The 12,258-nt window shown below is 37.1% G+C and overlaps 1 protein-coding gene across 3 annotated transcripts in view; it reads right to left on the minus strand.

The window, feature by feature from the left end:
* The window catches only part of WNK3 (WNK lysine deficient protein kinase 3), a 175,504-nt gene that overhangs the window by 39,160 nt on the left and 124,086 nt on the right, over nt 1-12,258 (minus strand). For all 3 annotated transcript variants that reach the window (XM_075999466.1, XM_075999465.1, XM_012782731.3), the window contains 3 exons: nt 4,820-4,910; nt 4,159-4,289; nt 3,055-3,677 (listed from right to left, as the gene is read on the minus strand). In XM_075999466.1, coding sequence (XP_075855581.1) covers nt 3,055-3,677; nt 4,159-4,289; nt 4,820-4,910 — 845 coding nt within the window. The remainder of the gene's footprint in view (nt 1-3,054; nt 3,678-4,158; nt 4,290-4,819; nt 4,911-12,258) is intronic.

Below are 12,258 nucleotides of genomic sequence, written 5' to 3' on the forward strand. Positions count from 1 at the left end.
AAACTAAAATTTCCATTAAGGAGGGATTAAATAAATTTGAGTATACTCATACTTTGGAACAGCATGCAACCATTTTAGAAAAAAAACATAAGATTTATTTATGTAGATATGTATATATGTGACAATGTTACGTCAAAAATTATAGAATAAATATATATTACTTTCATAAAATGCAAAAATTATATATTTGTAAATGAATAGAAAAAAGACCAGGAAGATATATCAAACAGTTCAAAGTGGTTACCTCTGAAAAGTGAGATTGAGGCATGAGAAATGGGAGATTGTTTGTTTACTTTTTTACTGTGTTATTTGCATCATTTCTCATATATCATTTTTAATGCAAAAAAAGAGACTATAGTTAATTCAAAATAATTAAAAACTGGTCTAAAAATTCAGCTCACCATTGTGGGCCTGTAGGACTATAGGCCTGAGAAACATTACTCAAGCGTTTTAAAATTTTGTGAAGAAACCATAATGCCAAAAGAACATTGAAAACAAAATAGAGGCTGGGTGCGGTGGCTCACGCCTGTAATCCTAACACTCTGGGAGGCCAAGGTGGGCGGATTGCTCAAGGTGAGGAGTTCAAAACCAGCCTGAGCAAGAGCGAGACCCCATCTCTGCTATAAAATAGAAAGAAACTAATTGTTCAACTAATATATATATAGAAAAAATTAGCTGGGCATGGTGGCACACGCCTGTAGTCCCAGCTACTCGGGAGGCTGAGGCAGCAGGACTGCTTGAGCCCAGGAGTTTGAGGTTGCTGTGAGCTAGGCTGACGCCATGGGACTCACTCTAGCCTGGGAAACAAAGCAAGACTCTGTCTCAAAAAAAAAAAAAAAAAAAGAGAGAGAGAGAACAAAATAGAATAAATCATCTTTTTAAGATCTCTTTCAGGTCTTGGGTTCTATGAGGTTATGAGAATCAATGTCCCACATTCAAAATAAAGTACATACTCAACCATTACAGCCAGCTACAAAAGCTACCAGCCTTTTGAGAATGGTTTAAAAGAAACATTAAAAACAGCAATGGATCAGGAGGATTGACATAACTTTGTATATCACTTAAAATAGTGAGAATAATAATATTTTTCCAAAAGTTAAAAATTACTATTAGTCATTTTTCTGTTCTTTTCAAGGTTTTCTCTCCATGGGATGCCAGGTACTGTGAATTAGTCAAGAGGTCATGAAAAATGTGTATCAGTCATAAAATTAATAAAAAATAGAGTATGGGTAAAAATAAAAACCCAGCAATGGAGTACTGATAACACAAACATTAAACTACCTTAATAATAATTACTTTTATTATAAAAGTATCAGTGTACATATACTACATAGTACTTTATAGTAAAGTTGATCTATACACAATATATAATAACGTCAAGCCTGTGTGGGTGTGTATTTTTAAAGTAGAACATCAACCTTCCAGTGATGAATGTTTAAAGCACACATTTGTATTTTTTCCAGGCTCAAGTTTAAAAAACTGAAACAAGCTGGGGAGAAAATGGAATTATAATCATCTGTCACTGGAATAACAGTTTTGGGATTTGGAATTTTTTTCCTCCTCTGGACAAATCCTTAAAAACTGGGAAATTTCCAAGGATTTTAATCCACTTTAGTTCTTAAAGCATCCAAGTGGATCATTATCCAAACATGTAAGAATCTGACTAAAATCCAGCTTTTTCCATACCTGTATTTTTATCTCCTCCCTGATTCTCCCTGCTTTATAAGGTTTTCAAGACCCAGAATAGAGTAGAAATTCTCTAAAACATAAGATACATACGAATATTGCTAGAGTTAGTTTCAACTTTTCAAAGTAATGGCATGGGGTCATCCACAGGAAATTAGTAATAAATTTACGGGTATATACACATAATGCAATACTATGCAACTGTAAAAAATAGAATGATGCTGCTATAGAGCCAAGATATCGTGAAATGGTAAAAAAAAAAAAAAGGCAACATATAAGAACAGTCTGTAGGCCGGGCGCGGTGGCTCACGCCTGTAATCCTAGCACTTTGGGAGGCCGAAGCGGGCGGATTGCTCGAGGTCAGGAGTTCGAAACCAGCCTGAGCGAGACCCCGTCTCTACCAAAAATAGAAATAAATTAATTGACCAACTAAAAATATATATACAAAAAATTAGCCGGGCATGGTGGCGCATGCCTGTAGTCCCAGCTACTCGGGAGGCTGAGGCAGTAGGATCCCTGAGCCCCGGAGATTGAGGTTGCTGTGAGCCAGGCTGACGCCACGGCACTCACTCTAGCCTGGGCAACAAAGTGAGACTCTGTCTGAAAAAAAAAAAAAAAAAAAAAAAAAGAACAGTCTGTAGTACAATTACTACTTACAGGGAACAAAAATATGTATATATTTGTTTGCATATATATATTAACTGGATATATAAGAAACAGGTAATAATTGTCTCTAAGGAAAAAAAACTGGGTAGTTCGGGTGTAGTGCTAGGAAAGAGACTCTACTGGTTACCCTTTTATACCCACTGAATTTTGAATGTGAATAGAATTAGAATTCAGCAACTAATTTCTTTTAAAAAATGACAAAGTTTATAAAACTAAATACAAAACAGAATTCTATATGACAAAATATATTACCCTAATATCACTAGTGAAGGTTGATGAGCTCAGTTACCAAATAACAAGCTAGATCTTCTTGGAAGTATCTTACCTTTTCCTAAAGAAGATGAACCACTATCTCTGACTATATAAATTAGCTATTTACTTATCAAATGTGAAATTATATAATAAGAATAGTTGTAAAATCTAAAACCAAAAGTCCATTGGGATAAGGATTGAAAAGCTCATCAAAAACAATAATTAAATCATATTGGGTAAAAAACCAACTATAGTCTTCAGACTATGAAAATACTTTATATATAAAGACTTTAACATTCATAAATGTCTAACACTAGCAGTCTTCATAGTTTTCAATCAAAAAAAGGTTTCAAGCATTAAAATGTCACCGATTATAAATTAGCTACCAAATACTAAGTTCTATAAAACCCAGGGCAACCAGACTTACGGCAAAAGAGAGAGTCTCCTTACTTTTCTCGTAACCTTTGAAGCTCCACCTTTAAGTCATCGTCCTCTATTTCTGACTCATCATCACTGCTCATTGGGGAAGATGGCGAATAGAAGAGTGAACTCTGTGTTTGAGCATAGGCTTGTTCTTCATGGAGTGGTAAGCACTGATCACTCTCTGGACCAGTCTTTGCCACTGGCTTTCCACTACCAGCAAGGCTGGCTGAAAATTCACTGTCAGAGCTAGGCTGTTTCCCAGGAGGTACTATTTCTCTCTCTTTAAGCAACAGTTCGGATCCAGATTGCATGCTACTTCCCATGGCTGAAGTATCTTCCAATTCCTTTTCTGGGGTCACTGAAGATACATCAGTCTTATAAGCTATGCTGAAAGATAAGAAGTTGTCACCTTGTTTGGGAATTCCTTTATCTTCTTTAAAGGTTTCATGAAGAGCTCGTAACTTCTGAGAAGAAAATGAAATTTGTGGATTGTGGATGGCAGGTTCCATTTCTACCAATTGAGACTTTGCTGTTTCAGTAAAGACTAGAGTTTCTTCACTGGAATGGTTTGTCATTTCATTGAACACTGGTATGTGTTCTATTTCAAAAGATGTCATTTTCACTGACTGCTCCTGAGGAACTGTAATCACCTGAGATATAAAAAGGTAAAAGTGTCTGGCACAGTATAGATAAATGGATGGTCTGCTGTGATATACATGTATTGATACTACCAAAACTTAAAAATTCCATCTATACTCCCCATATTCAAAGTCTTTCAATTGGGCCCCTTGAGTAAAGAGAGTTGGCTTCATATTGCTCAAATAAAATTCCACAATTAGATTTTCAAAGATTCTAGAAGACATGAAATTAAATTTATAAAAAAGATGACCTAACCACCTGGCAAAAAATGATAACCCATTTCTGTGCTCTCTTCCAGCTATTAAAAGCTCCATTTCTTTAGATTCACCTTTACTGGTGGCTACAAAAGGTGAGAGAATACATGCAAGATGAACAATTTAAATATGACAATGATCTACATTTAAAGTAAGTATCATTTACAGACCAAGATATTCAATGGCTGTTACCTTTTATAATACCCTTGTAGATAAGGAATCAACCAAAGACACAAACCTGGAACCGACCCCGCTGAAATGATCCAGTCATTGCTTTACATCTACTCAAAGCCCTAGTATCAGCTGTGGACTCCCGTGTCAGAGGAATGCGATCAGGAGCAATTGCTGATCTCCTATCTTCTGTTTCCACTGCAATTTTGCCAAATTGTAAGTAGAAAAGAGAAAATTATTTTTTAAGACTAAATTTGTTTACTTTACCAAAAATGAAGAAAAGTAGAAAAAGTTTAACTCCTGCTAGACAATTAAAAGGTGTTAATATAAGCAACATCATATAAGTCCCTAACTCTAAATCCGACATTGCAAGATTTATCCCAAGACTTACTATCTATATGAAATGAAAAATTGGAAAACCAAATTAGTTACAAAAGGAAAAATAAAATGGCAATGACATTAATGGGATATGTCACATATATGGGCTAAGTGGAAAAAGTGGCAAGATTTGTGTATGAACAAAAAATAAAATAAGTAAATGAAAAGTGATGTTACCTAGTCTATGTCCCTGACTGTAAGCACACTACCTTGACGGACTTTTGATCTCTTGAAAAAGCTGGTTGACTGCCGTAGCCTGTATGCCCAGCTTTTTAATTTGCGAGTCCAGGATTTCTTGCTAATAGGATTTTTGAGACTAGGACAAGTAAAGCTTAGGCCAAAATATCCACCTCCTGTCTGCAGATGAATGGCTCCACCGCTTGACACAGCAGCAGGATAGGACTCTGGATCCCCTGGAAATGAAGCATCTGAGGACATCTCCTAATGGAGACAAAACAATGAGAAAAACCAAAGTGGTAATAATTTAGGTAAGGTGACAAATTTTTAATATCATCGGAGTTTCTTATATGGACTAATCTTTAATCAAAAATAGGATATTATTATATAGTTGCATTAATAGTACCAGATCAGACTGAATCTGAAGTACTCACTTTATAGAAATTAAGCTTTCCTTTTCTTTAAAAAAGTTATTTAGGCTGGACACAGTGACTGATGCCTATAATCCTAGCCTTCTGGGAGGACAAGGCTGGAGGATTGCTTGAGGCCAGGAATTCAAGACCAGCCTGAATAAGAGACCCCATCTCTACAAAAAATAGAAAAATTAGTGGGGCATGGTGGCACATGCCTGTAGTTCCAGCTTGGGAGGCTGAGGCAGGAGAATCACTTGAATCTAGGATTTGAGGGTACAGTGAGCTATGATGATGCCACTGTACTCTATCCCAGGTGACAGAGCAAGATGCTGTCTCAAAAACCCCCACATTATTTATACTTCAAATAAGAGATTATTAATCTTTGACCCCAGAATATTTTTCATCAATATATAAACTTTAAAAACTGAAAATCAGGCCGGGCGCGGTGGCTCACGCCTGTAATCCTAGCTCTCTGGGAGGCCGAGGCGGGCGGATTGCTCGAGGTCAGGAGTTTGAAACCAGCCTGAGCAAGAGCGAGACCCCGTCTCTACTATAAATAGAAAGAAATTAATTGGCCAACTAATATATACAAAAAATTAGCCGGGCATGGTGGCGCATGCCTGTAGTCCCAGCTACTTGGGAGGCTGAGGCAGGAGGATCCCTTGAGCCCAGGAGTCTGAGGTTGCTGTGAGCTAGGCTGACGCCACGGCACTCACTCTAGCCTGGGCAACAAAGCGAGACTCTGTCTCAAAAAAAAAAAAAAAAAAAACTGAAAATCAAGGCCAGGCATGGTGGCTCATGCTTATAATCCCAGTACTTTGGGAGGCTGAGGGAGGAAGATCACTTGAGGCCAGGAGTTTGAGACAAGCCTGGGCAACACAGCAAGACCTTGTTTCTAAAAAAAAAAAAAAAAATCAAATTAGCTAGGCGTGGTGATGCATGCCCTTGGGAGGCTGAGGCAGGATGATCACCTGAACCCAGCAGTTCTAGGCTACAGTAAACTATGATCACACCACTGCACTCCAGCCTGGGCAGCCTAGTGAGACCCTGTCTCAAAAACAAAATGAAACAAAACAACAACAAAAAAAAAGACAACCAAAAATCAAAATAGAAATTATTTCCTTCATATGTACCAATTTACTAAAAAGGTTACTAAAGCCCCATGCTATTAAAATGAAAATTTTCATTTCTGCTCATATTATTTAAGAGAGTTAAAGATGCCTGATACACATGATAACAGAGAAAAAGAAGGTATCTAGGCACTTGGACTTACAGAGAAATATCAGCAAATCAAATTTCTAACTTTATGTAAGCACAAAGAAATTTACAAAGAATCTGAGAATTATTTGAAATTCACGTTGTAAAAATTGTTAACATCAGCCCTGCTGGCTATAAAATCACTTTCTGTTCTTCTTGTCCCCTTACCCCCACAAAAACCCCCCAGAATTAACCACTGTATCTAAATGGGTGCTTTTAAAATAAACCTCCTATAGTAATTAATACAAAAATTAATATAGACAACCACAAATACTTTGGAAAACATGATAATGACCAATACGAATCTAGAAGATTAAAAGAAAATATAAAAGCACAAAGAATGGAATTTAGCAATTGTCTGAAGGTAGGACAGCCTACATGGCAGTAAGTATACTGCCTTGTGTAAGCATTAGTAACACTCAGATCAGGAGTTACTGAAAATAAAAGTATAAACAATCAGTTTTTATTTTCTAAAGTCCCATTTTGGACTAGTAATAACACTACTTTCACGAGGAGAACAAAACCCTCAAGACTACACAATTTAGAAAGTATTGCATTGGTCCCATTGAAATTACAGAAAATATTTTTTCATATGTAGTGACTGGATCAAGACAGCAAAATAAATATATGTTCTAACTTCCCTTACCAATCTAAATCCACAGACACAATAGGAAAAATAGATATACACACAAGCATATATAGCTGAAGTGGGAAAAAGTAGACCATGATATATGTAGGAACTGTCACAAAATGCTGCAAACTCAAGTGGCAGATATGGGGAGCAGGAGAGAGTCCTGACCAACCAAAAGGATGAGTAGTTGGCTGTAATACTTAGGAAACTCTACACAATTTGTCGCCTATCCATCTCTTCAACATTACCTCATGATACTCTCCTATTTACAGGACTTCTTTTGGTTCCTTGAACAGCTCTCTACCTGTGAATGTCACCAACACATAAAAGTCCTTCCCCGACCCCTATGTATTTGTTTAGGGTCTATTTCCCCTTACTAGAATGTGTGTACCACAAAAACAGAGATTTTGACTTATTCGCTGCTCAGTAGATACTCAGCGAATAGAACAATGAACTCGTTGAGATACCAAAGAAGAAACAGGCAGTTCTGTACCTTCCCTACACCACACCAAGCAAAAGATAGCAAAGGCACGTGCCACTCCCCCCCCTCCCCAAATAAGAGTAGTAAGAAGAAAAGGTTTGTGGCCAAGAAAAAGGTCAGTAACATTAAAAGGAAACAACATTCAGGAAGAAGTTACAGTAAGCCCTCCTACCTTTAGAAACTAGCTACTGGGCCACCTTCAGGGCAGCATTTGAAACAAGCTACAATATAAAGTTCCAGGAAGCAGGTCCCATGCCTTTCACACAATTACTGGAGGAAGGCTATGGTAATTATATATAGCATTTACAGATGAAGGAGTGTTACCAGTTAAAAAAAAAAAGAGATGAGTATACAACTAAGAATCACTAAACACTTATGGGAAATCAATACTATAAGAAAACACTAGGAGACACAAGTTATCAAAACCTGTGGGACACAGCTAAAGCAGTCCTTAGAGGAAAGTTTGTTTCCATAAATGTTTATATCCAAAAGTCTAAAAGATTACAAATAGACAACCTAATGAATCATCTCAAAAAGCTAGAAAAATAAGAGCAGAGCAAACCCAAAACCCAGCAGAAGAACTGAAATCATTAAGATCAAATCAGAACTAAATGAAATTGACAACAGGGAAACCATACAGAAGATTAACAAAACAAAAAGTTGGTTCTTTGAAAAAATAAACAACATTGACACACCTTTGGCTAGACTAACGAAAAGCAGAAGAGAAAAATCTCTAATAAGCTCCATCAGGAACAATAAGGGAGAAATTACAACGGATGCCACAGAGATACAAGATATAATTCATGAATACTACAAAAACCTCTATGCACACAAACTGGAAAATGTGGAGGAAATGGATAATTTCTAGAAACACACAGCCTCCCTAAGCTCAACCAGGAAGAAATAGAATTCCTGAACAGACAAATATCAAGTACTGAAATTGAAACAGCAATAAAAAACCTTCCTAAAAAGAAAACTCCTGGACCAGATGGTTTCACACCCGAATTTTACCACACCTACAAGGAAGAACTGGTGCCTATCCTGCAGAAATTATTCCACAACATCGAGAAGGATGGAAACCTCCCCAACATATTTTATGAAGTGAACATAACCCTGATACAAAAACCAGGAAAGGATGCAATAAAAAAGAAAACTACAGACCAATATCCTTATGAATATAGATGCAAAAATTCTCAACAAAATCCTAGGCAATCGAATCACAACCAAGTGGGCTTCACTCCATGGATGCAGGGATGGTTCAACATATGCAAATCTATAAATGTTATTTACCATATAAACAGAAATAAAAATAAAGACCATATGATCCTCTCAATAGATGTAGAAAAAGCATTTGACAAAATTCAACACCGTTTTATGATAAGAATGCTCAACAAAACAGGCATAGATGGGGCTTACCTAAAAATGATACAAGCCATATATGACAAACCCACAGCCAATATCATACTGAATGGGGAAAAATTGAAAGCATTCCCACATAGAACTGGAAGAAGACAAGGTTGCCCACTATCTCCACTTCTATTCAGTATAGTGCTGGAAGTCCTTGCTACAGCAATCACACAAGAGAGTACAATTAAGGGCGTCCAAATGAAGAGATCAAACTCTCCTTTGCTGATGACATGATATTACCTAGAAAATCCCAAGGATTCAACCAAGATACTCCTTGATGGGATAAATGAATTTGGTAAAGTCTCAGGATACAAAATCAATACACAGAAATCAGAGGCATTCACATACGCAACAACAGTACAAGTGAGAACCAAATCAAAGACTCAATTCCCTTCAAAATAGCAACAAAGAAAATAAAGTACCTTGGAATATATTTAACTAAGGAGGTAAAACACCTCTACAGGGAGAACTATGAAACACTGAAGAATGAAATAGCAGAGAATGTAAACAGATGGAAGAATATACTATACTCATGAGTCAACAGAATCAACATTGTTAAAATGTCTACACTACCCAAAGTGACCTACAGAGTCAACAAAATCCCTATCAAAATACCATCATAATTTTTCACAGATATAGAAAAAATAATTTTATACTTCGTGTGGAACCAGAGAAGACCCCGTATAGCAAAATCAATCCTAGGCAATAAAAACAAAATAGGAGGTATCAATTTATCAGATGTCAAACTATACTACAAGGCTATAGTAATTAAAACAGCTTGCTATTGGCACAAGAACAGGGACATTGACCAGTGGAACAGAACAGAGAACCTAAATAAATATAAAACCATTGTCATGTAGCCAACTAATCTTCAACAAAGCAGACAAAAACATACACTGGGGAAAAGAATCCTTATTCAATAAATGGTGCTGGGAAAACTGGATAGCCACATGTAGAAGACTGAAACAGGACCCACACCTTTCACCTCTCACAAAAATCAATTCATGCTGGGTAACAGACTTGAACCTTAGGTGTGAAATTATTAGAATTCTAGAGGAAATCATTAGAAATACTCTTCTAGACATTGGTCTAGGCAAAGAATTTATGAAGAAGAACCCAAAGGCAATCACATCAGCAACAAAAATAAACAAATGGGACCTGATCAAATTAAAAAGTTTCTGCACAGCCAAAGAAACTGTCAAGAGAGCAAACAGACAAACCACAGAATGGGAGAAAATTTTCATAAGCTACACATCTGATAAAGGGCTGATAACTAGAATCTATTTAGAATTCAGGAAAATCAGCCAGAAAAAAATCAAACAACCCCATCAAAAAAATGGGCAAAGTACATGAACAGAAACTTTTCAAAAGAAGACAGAAGAATGGCCAACAAACATATGAAAAAATCCTCAATATTTCTAATCATCAGGGAAATGCAAATCAAAACCACAATGAGATATCACTTATCTCCAGTGAGAATGGCCTTTATCAAAAAGTCCCTAACAATAAATGTTGGCGTGGATGCAGAGAGAGAGGAACACTCCTACACTGCTGGTAGGACTGCAAACTAGTTTAACCTCTGTGGAAAGCAATATGGAGATACCTTAAAGCGATACAAGTTGATCTACCATTTGATCCAGCAATCCACTACTGGGCATCTACCCAAAAGATCAAATGAGACTCTACAAAAAAGACACATGCACTCGAATGTTTATAGCAGCACAATTCACAATTGCAAAGCTGTGGAAACAACCCAAGTGCCCATCAATTGATGAGTGGATTAATAAAATGTGGTATATGTATACCATGGAGTACTACTCAGCTTTAAGAAACAATGGTGATATAGCACCTCTATTTTCCTGGATAGAGCTGGAACCCATTCTACTAAGTGAAGTATCTCAAGAATGGAAAAACAAGCACCACATGTGCTCACCAGCAAATTAGTATTAACACATCAATACCTAAGTGGACATACAGGAATAATATTATCGGGTGTAGGGCAAGTGGGAGAGGGGAGGGGATGGGTATATACAAACACAACGAGTAAGATGTGTACAGTCTGGGGTATGGTCACACTTGAAGCTCTTACTTGAGGGGGGAGAGGGGCATGGGCAACATACGTAACCTTAACACTGGTACCCCCATAATACACTAAAATAAGAAAAACCAAAAAAACAAAGACACTTTAAAAAAAAAGAAAACACTAAACTCAGCAAACAGAACAGCCAAGGAAATAACATTAATAACATAGAATAGGCCGGGCGCTGTGGCTCACGCCTGTAATCCTAGCTCTTGGGAGGCCGAGGCGGGCGGATTGCTCAAGGTCAGGAGTTCGAAACCAGCCTGAGCAAGAGCGAGACCCCGTCTCTACTATAAATAGAAAGAAATTAATTGGCCAACTGATATATATATAAAAAAAAATTAGCCGGGCATAGTGGCGCATGCCTGTAGTCCCAGCTACTCGGGAGGCTGAGGCAGAAGGATCACTGGAGCCCAGGAGTTTGAGGTTGCTGTGAGCTAGGCTGACGCCACAGCACTCACTCTAGCCTGGACAACAAAGCGAGACTCTGTCTCAAAAAAAAAAAAAAAAAATAACATAGAATAGGCCGGGCGTGATGGCTCACACCTGTAATCCTAGCACTCTGGGAGGCCGAGGCAGGCGGATTGCTCAAGGTCAGGAGTTCAAAACCAGCCTGAGCAAGAGCGAGACCCCGTCTCTACTATAAATAGAAAGAAATTAATTGGCCAACTAATATATAGAAAAAATTAGCTGGGCATGGTGGTGCATGCCTATAGTCCCAGCTACTCAGGAGGCTGAGGCAGCAGGATTGCTTGAGCCCAGGAGTTTGAGGTTGCTGTGAGCTAGGCTGATGCCACGGCACTCACTCTAGCCTGGGCAACAAAGCAAGACTCTGTCTCAAAAAAAAATAAATAAATAAAATAACATAGAATAATATGTTAATATTTTCAGAGAGATGTGTAAATATAGTACATCCATAAAAAATAAACTATAAATTAAATAAACTTGAAATTAAAAAAAATAATATTCTTGACACCAAAAAACCCAGCTGAATAGGAGACTCCTAACAGGTTAGAAATTGAGAAATTTTCCCAGTACAAAAAGCAAAAGGACAAAGAGGTGGAAAGTATGAAATGAAAAGTTAATAGATAAGACAGGAAATGAAGAAATAAAACTATCTCCGTTCATAGATGACATGATCTTATATATAAGAATCCTAAAGAATCCACTAAAAGTCACTAGAGCTAATAAACTCCGCAAAGTTGAAGGATACAATATTAATACATAAAAACCAGCTGTATTTCTATACATTAGCAATGAAGAATCCAAAAAGCAAATTTAGAAAATAATTTCATTTATCAAAACAAAAAAGAGAATAAAATACTTTGGAATAAATTTAACGA

The sequence above is a fragment of the Microcebus murinus genome, chromosome X (assembly GCF_040939455.1).
Source record: "Microcebus murinus isolate Inina chromosome X, M.murinus_Inina_mat1.0, whole genome shotgun sequence".
Classification (NCBI taxonomy): Eukaryota; Metazoa; Chordata; class Mammalia; order Primates; family Cheirogaleidae; genus Microcebus; species Microcebus murinus.